General features: G+C 43.2%; 1 protein-coding gene across 2 annotated transcripts in view; it reads right to left on the bottom strand.

Moving 5' to 3' along the window:
* Nucleotides 1-260: 260 nt before the first annotated feature.
* The window catches only part of FXN (frataxin), a 34076-nt gene continuing 24377 nt past the window's right edge, over nucleotides 261-9959 (bottom strand). For both annotated transcript variants that reach the window (XM_030193844.1, XM_030193845.1), the window contains exons 4-5: nucleotides 3457-3554; nucleotides 261-1412 (exon numbers count right to left, since the gene is read on the bottom strand). In XM_030193844.1, the coding sequence (XP_030049704.1) occupies nucleotides 1259-1412; nucleotides 3457-3554 (252 nt within the window). In that variant the 3' untranslated portion in view covers nucleotides 261-1258. The remainder of the gene's footprint in view (nucleotides 1413-3456; nucleotides 3555-9959) is intronic.

Genomic DNA, 9959 nt, shown 5'->3' with positions numbered 1-9959 from the left:
TTAATCTGATTAAATATACATAACCAACCTCAAACCACTCTGGCTTAAACAGATTATTTGTCTAAGTCTTTGGGGCAATGGGAGGGTTAAGTGACTTGCCCACAGTGACAAGGAGCTGCAGTGGGAATAGAACCCAGTTCCCTAGGATCAAAGTCCGCTGCACTAACCACTAGACTATTCCTCCACCCTATAAAGTGGTATTGTGCACTGGATGTATCCTAGTAATGACTTACAATATCACCTAAACACAGCTTTTTTTTATGAAAGCCAAGGCTTTTTTTTTAGGAAGCGCAAGAAAGCTATGGATCTTGTGTGCGAGGGCAGGAGAAACCAATAGATCATTCTGGAAAAAGGGGCAAGCTATGTCTAGAACTGACAAGGATCCAAGAACTCTGCTGTACATTAGCTTTATTAAAATTATATATACATGTATATACAACAGCTACTACTATTACCAGTGTATTAATGTCTTGAAATTAATGTAGCACCCCACACTTAACTTTTCCAGCACGAATTAGAAAATTCTGTGACATTTCTTTGGCACATTTGTAAAATATAAAAATGTATTTTGCTTTTTTTTTTTTTTTTGGGGTGGGGGGGGAGGGAGGACAGGGTTTAGGGAATTAAAGTCTTGGCGTAGGGGAACATTCTGAAAGCTGAGTGGGGGGGGGGGGGGGGGGTAAAGAGAATTGTTCCTCCCTAGTTCCAGTTCTTCTCCGCCTCCCCAGGTGCCCTCTCATTTTCATCCCCCACCCAAATATCAAATGCTGATTTAGATATACACACTTCTCCCCACCAATCTCCCACAACACTTCATTTACCGTTTCCCACTCACCATCCCTATTCCTCCTGCACAGATCAGGTTAGAAGGAAAGCAGCAGTGCCTCAGGCACACCATACCACTACAGCACTGAGTGCAGAAGGAAAACTGAGATGAGAGGTAAAGGGGAAAGACATTTTGGCATGTGGCAAAGGAGAGCATTCGCACCTCCAACACTGACTGACAGGAATAGGAAAGGACTCACAAATACACACGTCAATTACTAGCTCTGTATGGTCTTCCCCAATTCCCAGTAGATCCACCCATTCCACAGCAAGAGCTCAGCACCAGAAACTGGGAGCCCTGCTTATATAGGAATCAGACTATTTGTGCCCCTTCTTAGCAGCACCCAGTTGAGTTGCATGTGGAAATCATTCTCTTCAAAGGAACTATAACAGAATTCTTTTTCATTGTCTGAAGAAATGAGGAAGCTGATCTTCAAGTATTCTCTTGTCCAGAATACATCAAGGATGACAGGTTTAATGTGTTCTTTAAGGCTGCAGAAAGCTCCTTTTCCAACAAGCCATGAAGCGACACCCCATCATGAGAATACACCCAGTTACTTCCTGTCCAGTCATAGCGCTTTGGGCCACTACGGAAAAAGAGCACATATCAAACCTTTCAAATTATCACCAGATCCATTAACGTGCAAATATTAATGCACAAATATACAACTATTTCATCCAAGAAAGTATAAATGGGGAGGTATACAGTGTGAACCTGATCTGCCAAATACCCCAAGAATGCCCATATAAAGTAAGCATACTCTTTCCATGCTTAGGTAGCTGTGCAATTTCTACCTGTGAAACAGGATAAAGAGTGAAAGTTTAGGGGGGGGGGGAGAGAGAATGAGACTTATAGGCTTATTTTCGAAAGAGAAGGGCGGCCATCTTCCGACAAATCGGGAGATTGGCATCTTTCTCAGCGTCGCCCAAATCAGCATAATCTAAAGCCGATTTTGGGCATCCTCAACTGCTTCCTGGCGCGGGGATGACCAAAGTTCACGGGGACGTGTCGGCACCAAAGTGAAGGCGGGGCTGGGGCATCCTCAGCCAATAATGGAAAAAAGCAGGGCGTCCCTGATGAGCACTTGGCCGACTTTTTCTTGCGACCAAGCCGTGAAAAGGTGCCCAAACTGACCAGATGACCACCGGAGGGCATCAGGGATGACCTCCCCTTACTCCCCCAGTGGTCACCAACCCCCTCCCACCCTAAAAAAAAAAAACTTAAAAAGTATTTTTTTGCCAGCTTCAAATGTCATACCCAGCTCCATGACAGCAGTATGCAGGTCCCTGGAGCAGTTTTAGTGGGTGCAGTGCACTTCAGACAGGCGGACCAAGCCCATTCCCCCCCCCCCCCCACCTGTTACATTTGTGGTGGTAAATGTGAGCCCTCCAAAACCTACCCGAAACCCACTGTACCCACATGTAGGTGCCCCCCTTCAACCCTTAGTGCTATGGTAGTGGTGTACAGTTGTGGGGAGTGGGTTTTGGTGGACTCTGCACCCAAGGGAGCTATGAACCTGGGAGCAATTTGTGAAGTCCACTGCAGTGCCCCCTAGGGTGCCCGGTTGGTGCCCTGGCATGTCAGGGGGACCAGTGAAATATGAATTCTGGCTCCTCCCACGACCAAAGGGCTTGGATTTGGTTGTTTTTCAGATGAGCGTCCTCTGTTTCCATTATGGCCGAAAACTGGGGATGACCATCTCAACATTTAGGTCAACCATCTCTAAGGTCGACCTAAATGTTGATATTTGGGCGTCCCCGACCCTATTATTGAAACGAAAGATGGATGCCCATCTTGTTTCGATAATATGGGTTTCCCCGCCCCTTCGCGGGGCTGTCCTGCGAGAACGCCCTCATGAAAACTCGGGTGCCGTTCGATTATGCCCCTCTTAGTGATGACACGGTGGTAAGGGAGACAAAGACTGGCTAGAGAGGGAGAGAGACTACACTGGCTGGCTGTGCATTTCTGCCAATGACCTGCTGCAGTATATTAAGAGTCTGATTTACTAAGTTTTCCCATACAATGTCTAAAAGGGAAAAGAAAATAGCCTTAGTAAATGGAAATCAGGCCCAGATGGGACCAGTGATAGTACCTCGATCCCTGATTTGATAGGGTTTGTTTGAATACTGTAAGTATTTTCCCTATCGGGAGGCGTTTGAGGTTCCAATTGCTAAAATATTTCTTAAGATTTATTATTTTAAATCTGAGGTTTTCAGGAGGTGTGACACAAAATCAGTTACTTAGTTTCAAGCTTATTTTAATTTTTGGTATTATTACTTTAAGTCTGAAATTCCCTTTGTAGAGTTAGAGGTTTATTTAACATCCGTCATGGTCTTACGTTCTTAAAAACTGCAATTATTAGCAAAACACAGAGAATAAAGTAAATATTTTAAAACTAAAACCATGTATTGGAAAACATTCCATTCATCATTGTAAAGGAGAAGGTATTTCAAAAGAAAGTTTTAAAATATTTGTCCTCAGTTTCCCATTTTCCCCCTCAGGAATAAAGGGGGGGGGGGGGGGGGAATCTGATTTCCAAAGTGGGTTTTTTTTTCACCCTTCACACTATAGTAAGTACTCTAACTTACACCTTATTGCAGAGCATTAGTAGCACATGAATAATTATGTACCTGGTAGGTGATGACAGCCAAATCTGTTTGTTTGGGGTCTGTTTATTGATCACGTAGGTCCCCAACTCTCTGCCTAGTTTAACCGTTAACACTCCATTCTAGTATTGAAACAACACATAGAAAGAATGATATATTCACAGGTGCTAAGTATTTTACACACACAACGTATTTATCTTTAAAATGTTATGCTTTATATGTCTTATATACCATTCTATTATCCAAAATGGACTTCTTAGCAGTGACCTTGCAAGACTTCTGCGGAAGTCTTGCGAGGTTGCCGCATGAATTCTCAGCAGCCATTCTGAAGTGGTGCCAGGTGCAAGACAGGTCAGCAGCTGTGCTGGGCAGGAAAGAGGGGGCTCTTTCTTGCCCCAAAGAGGCCACTAGACCACAATACTAAGGTAAAGGAGGGAGGGGAGGATAGGACACCCTCAGACACGCCTGCCTGTTCGTCTGCAAACCCGGACAAATGGGTAGGCTGGTAAAACCCACCCGGATGCTCCACAGTGTCCTAAAACAAAAAGGCCATGTCTGGATAAAACTGGACATATGGTAACCCTACTTTTAGGCTCTATTTATAGAATTTGGGGGCCAATGTACAATAAATGGTATTTACACTGATTTATGGCTGTAAACTAAAGGATCACAGAAGGGGAGGGAATACTCATATCAAAGTATTGTTAAGTTTGAGATGACCAAGATAGAAAAAAAGATATCCTGGGAAAGTTTATAGTTCTCAACATAGTACCCACTGAGATTAGACTAACCTTGGTTGGCATTTATATTCTTAATACAAAACAAGGTTCCTTGTATGAGAAACTAGGAGACTGACTGACACTTATGGGAAGGATCACACTGATCATCTGGTGATTTTAAATTTGACACTCAACCCATGTCAGGACAATTCTAGGAGGTGGGGAAATGGGCTCAAAAGTGCATAGGAGAAAATGAGAGAGAGGATGATTAGGGCTTTAAGACTAGTGGATGCTTGCAGACTTAAAAATGAGAGGTACTACTGCTACTAATAATTTCTATAGCGCTACTAGATGTACGCAGTGCAGTACACATTATATGCAGGTACTTCCTTGTCCCTCACAATCTAAGTTTTTGTACCTCTGGCAATGGAGGGTTAAGTGACTTGCTCAAGGTCGAACCCCAGGTTGGCTAGGATCAAAGCCCACTGCACTAACCATTAGGCTAGTGTTCCCATGTACATGGTAGCGGTAGCTATTCCAGAACTGATGTGATGTTGGTGGAAGCCGCACCGCAGAAGTGAACAATGGTGGAACCGATAGTGTGGTTGGATCATGATTGAAATAGAGGGGGGGGGGGGAGAGGAGAAGAGATTTGTACAAAAGTAAAAGGAGGACCCAGAAGAATGTTTTAAAATAAAAGAGGGAATGAGGAGCATTTGGGAAAGTATGAAGGCTTATATAAAGGGAAATCCTGATTTTTAAGGCTAGTTATCTAAAAAAAGGGAAACTCAAGAGAAAGGAGGGCATCAGACAAGGTAAGGATGTCAGGAGTTAAAGCATAAGACTATCAATCAGGATTTTTATGGAACTACAAAAGGGAAAGGAGGGAATTACAGACACTGACAGCAGAACAAATAGGGAAAAATTGGAGATGACTATACAGAAATTGAAGAAGATAATGGAAACTGACAGCCATTCTTTTTCAAAATCAATCATGAAAAGATTCACCACTGTGGGAGAGCAAGTGGCTCCCATTGCCACACATGAAATGTGCAGGTAGAGATCATTCTGAAACAGAAAAAAATTCTCTTTTAAAGTCAAGGAAACTAATCTTAACAAAAAAATCAGATGGTATCTCAACTGGACATGTTCTTGCCTCCAACGCATCACCAATTACTTGCAAAGCTTCGTTGCGAGGAATTGATGTATATAACGATTTCACATGATGTTGCCAGTATGTAACCTTGAATGCTATCTATTTCAACCAAAATCTTCAAAATATGGGTTGTATCTCTTATATATGAATCCAAAGGAAAAACTTGAGGTTTAAGAAAATAATCCAAGAAAGTGGACAAGGATAGATCTCCCAGGTGGCTGTTGTACCCTCTTATGCACTTTAAGAAGAAATACAAGACCGATATAGGATACCTAATATTCAGAAACTTAAATTCTTAGTCAAAAATCCTTCATTTAAACCTTCATTCGTCAAGTCTCTTATCTCCTTCTGCAAACGTACCGTAGAATCTTCTTCTAATCTATAGATGTTCACATCCGCTGAGATTCAGCTTCTTTTACACAATCTTGTCTGACACTATTACAGCCCCATCCTTGTCTGCTCTCTTGATCACCAAATTTTCTTCTTCTTTCAATCATCTCAATAATACTTTCATCTTTTGTTAAGTTACTGACAGATCTTTGCCCTTGACCAACCTTTCTAACTTCCTGTAACACCACTTTAAAAATCTTCACTACCGGATCAATCAGGATAGGAGGTGACCAATATGATTTTGGGTAAAGTCTTCTCATAATCCATCTTTTTTGTCAAAAAACATCTTCAATTGTAAATTCCTATTGAATCTTTCAAAATCAATATTGAATTGGAATTCATCAAAATAAAATGTAGGTACAAAGGATAAACCCTCTTGATAAAGATTCATCACTCACTGTTAACTCATAACTAGATAGATTCATAACTACTGATTCGTTGTTCGTTTTGTCCGTGTACGGTATGTGATCATATTGCCCATCCAACCTTTCTGTAGACTTCGTCCTCTTCCTCTTCTTAAGCACCTGTCCTCTAAAAAATTCTTCTTCATATTCACTGCCAAGTTTGCAATATATAATTACATCTTGTACATCTTACATCTTCAAAGAAGTCCCTGAAACACCACTTTATCTCCTCATTTTTTGACACATACTCCCCATCTCTTATTTTCATTGTATTTACTCAAAGCCTTTCATTATTTTATTATTTATTATTACATTTGTACCCCGCACTTTCCCACTCATGGCAGGCTCAATTACACCTTGCTCATACCTCTCCTACTCCCTTCACCCTTGCCCATCTCTACCTACCTATCTCTTTTATTATTCTGCTTTAATTAACTTATTTTCTCTGTATTAATTCTCTGTAATCCATATTATTATGTAAGCCGCATTGAACCTGCCTTGAGTGGGATAGTGCGGGGTACAAATGTAATAATAAATATTAAAATAATAAAAGGCTTTGAGTAAATACAATGAAAATAAGAGATGGGGAGTATGTGTCAAAAAATGAGGAGATAAAGTGGTGTTTCAGGGACTTCTTTAAAGATTTATACACTGAGAATAATAAAGGAGGCAAAGAATGTAGGGGAATGTTAAGCAAAAGACAATGGCTAGATAAAAAAAAAATTATAAATACACACACTAGGGAAGAGAGAACAATACCTTCAGCAATTGAATGATGCAAAGGCACTGGGGTTGGATGGTTTGACCCTGCAATTTTATATTAAAAAAACAAAACAAAAAAACCCTGGGATATTTATAACAGTATATGAACAGGAATATTAGAGCCACTTGGCACCCTTGTTGACATGGAGGGGAAAAAATACAGTTGATGTTAGTCAAAGGGCTTGAGTAATTGCATACCTGAAAATAGCCGATGCTGCCCAAGCAAGCAAAAAAAAAAAAAAGTCTCAAAGGCCTGAAAAGGCTGAAAATTGAAAAATAATTGAAAACTGTATAAATTTGAATTTAATACCTTAAAAAAAGGAAGAAAAATACCTTGAAAAAAGGGAAAGCACCTGTGGCAGTCTTTCAAGCCTGTGACCTGTATTAATTTTTTAATGCTGCCGCCAGGACCCCGGTAAGATGACTTTTAAATTCTGGGCGGCATGCAGGAAGGCGAGGGGCAGGCGAAGCACTGTTGTGGGAGTGGGAGAAGAGGTTGGTCTGGAACTCGAGTTGGAGGGAGGGTGGGTCTGGAATGGAGGAGGGAGGGAGGGAGGGGAGTCTGGAACAAAGGAGGAAGGGAGGGAGGGAGGGGGGTCTGGAACTCAGAGGAGAGGGAGAGGGAGGGCTGAAACAGGGACAGGGTGGGAGAAGAGAGAAAGAAGATGCTAGACGGGGGGGGGGGGGGGGGGGGTGAGGGGCAACTGATAGTCTGCAGGGGGGCCACCAGAGACCCTAGGACCGGCCCTGAGTGTATTTCTCTTGTTTGGCAAGCAGGTGGTATTTGTTCTCTGTTTCAAAGCTGTTACAGAAAAGACTGTTTTAATTTTTTAGTTTAAGCCCTGTGGGAAGGTAACCTGCAGAGCAATTGTACAGATTCTTTCAAAAATTAATGTTCTGGGCTCTTATTGGCCCTGAAGTTCAAATCCAGCCAGGAGATACTGGACTTTCCCCAGTCTCAGAAACTCCCCAGGTGCTACCCAGGTAGTAACAAAGTGTTTAGATAGGTTTAATATTGATCCTTATTCAGTTACCTGTTATTGCTTGTTGTTTTTCCACCTGTTTTATATCGTTATTAGCTGTAACCGAGATTGGATAGCAGAGCCGGTAGTGGGAGGCGGGGCTGGAGGTTGGGAGGCGGGGATAGTGCGGGGCAGACTTATACGGTCTGTGCCAGAGCCAGTGGTGGGAGGCGGGACTGGAGGTTGGGAGGCAGGGATAGCGCTGGGCAGACTTATACGGTCTGTGCCAGAGCCAGTGGTGGGAGGCGGGGCTAGTGCTGGGCAGACTTATACGGTCTGTGCCCTGAAGAGCACAGGTACAAATCAAAGTAGGGTATACACAAAAGTAGCACACATGAGTTGTCTTGTTGGGCAGACTGGATGGACCGTGCAGGTCTTTTTCTGCCGTCATCTACTATGTTACTATGTATTGTCCTGGACTAAGAATCCTGGTGGTTTGTGTTTTGAGTCTGTGGATGCTTTCTAGGAACTGTGGGACCCCTGAGAGTGTGGCCCCAGTGTCCTTACAAATCACCAGGGAAGAACTTGAGAGTGGGAGACTTGCCCAGATGCAAGCAGGACCCAGTCGGTGGGAGGAGGGTGCTAGTATAGAGCACATGCCCAGGTGCAGGTGGGACTGAGCAGTGCTAGGGACTGATCCTCCAGGTGGTCGCAGGGTTAACCCCAGGTGTGTGCTAGGCGTTTCATGACAGCCTCAAAAAGGGAAAGTTTGATGCGCTGAGGACAGATTAAAAAACAAACAAACAAAAAAACCTCTCTGCTCTGTGGAAAACTATAGGACTAATGGTCCCACACGCGAGTGTCTGGCAGGAAGGCACTTGCACATACGCGGTGGGGGCACTGCCTCAGGGATTTAAAGTGACAGTGCCTGACCTCGGCTCCATGGATGACATCACCCACATGTGAGAATATCATGCCTGCTTGTCCTCAGAGAAAGCCCAGAAGTCTGACTTGGCTTTAAGAGCCTAACCTGAGCCAGGGGGAGAGGAGGAGGGAGATACTTGCTGATCTCCTCTCTGTATTGCATGTAGAAATGTCTACAGGAGGCTCAGATTTGTTTTTTCTCTTATAGGGCCTGCTGGACTTTGGCACACTATGGAAACAAATTCAAGCTCTAGAAAGGGAGAGAAGGTGACCACTGAAACTGTGATAAAATCTTTTTAACACTTGGTGGCACTGCAGGGTTCAGGCTGTGATTATGGTAGTGGCATGCTCATGGAGTTCTGCCGTTCTCCCACTGATAGGTGGCATGGGAAAGGATTGGAAAGGAGCAGCAGGTATTATAAGGATAAGCTTCAGAGACAGAAAGAGGGTAGAACAGGGCCTGAGCTAACCAGCAACAAAAAGCGAGGCAGTCACAGGGAGAGAGAAGTCCTGGCTCTTCGTTCATCAGTTGCAGGGTTGCAACAAACCAGAACAAGTGCTGGGTGTCCTCCCTCAAATGCTCACACAGCTCTACCAGCTACTCATCTTTCAGGCCACTGCCTCTTCAATACAACCAAAATATGGGATTCTCTTGGCGATTTCGCAGTGAGTAAAACAGTCTTTTTAAAAATCCTTAAACGTATTCAAATTTTTTTTTTTTAATTGAAGTACCTGCTAGTTTTTATTCAAAATGCCATTGTCAAATTCCATATAGAAAATCACCAACATTAGGTTACAAATACTTCCAGTAGCCACAGAACAATTTTTTTTAGATTGACAAATGACAACATGGGTATATGCTCAGTTTACAAGGTTCACTCAAGAAGCAAATCAACTCAATCCTGTGACCTAGGTAGATTTCACAACACTTTTTGAGGTAAACTCTCAGTTTAACAAACTGATTCACCCCACCAGCTTGACATGGCACATACAAGTTGCACATTAGGCCATTTGACCTGACTCTGTATTTATACTCCCCAGTGGCGTAGCCACAGGTGGGCCTGGGTGGGCCAGGGCCCACCCATTTAGGGCTCAGGCCCACCCAACAGTAACACACATTTAGTGGTAGCTGGTGGGGATCCCAAGCTCGGCCAGCTGAAGACTTCTCCCTGATGGTAACGAAAACGCTCCTCTCCATGATACTGGCACC

The sequence above is a fragment of the Microcaecilia unicolor genome, chromosome 2 (genome assembly GCF_901765095.1).
Source record: "Microcaecilia unicolor chromosome 2, aMicUni1.1, whole genome shotgun sequence".
NCBI lineage: Eukaryota > Metazoa > Chordata > Amphibia > Gymnophiona > Siphonopidae > Microcaecilia > Microcaecilia unicolor.
Note: the sequence above shows the minus strand (reverse complement) of the source record. Positions and strands in the feature narration are given on the sequence as shown.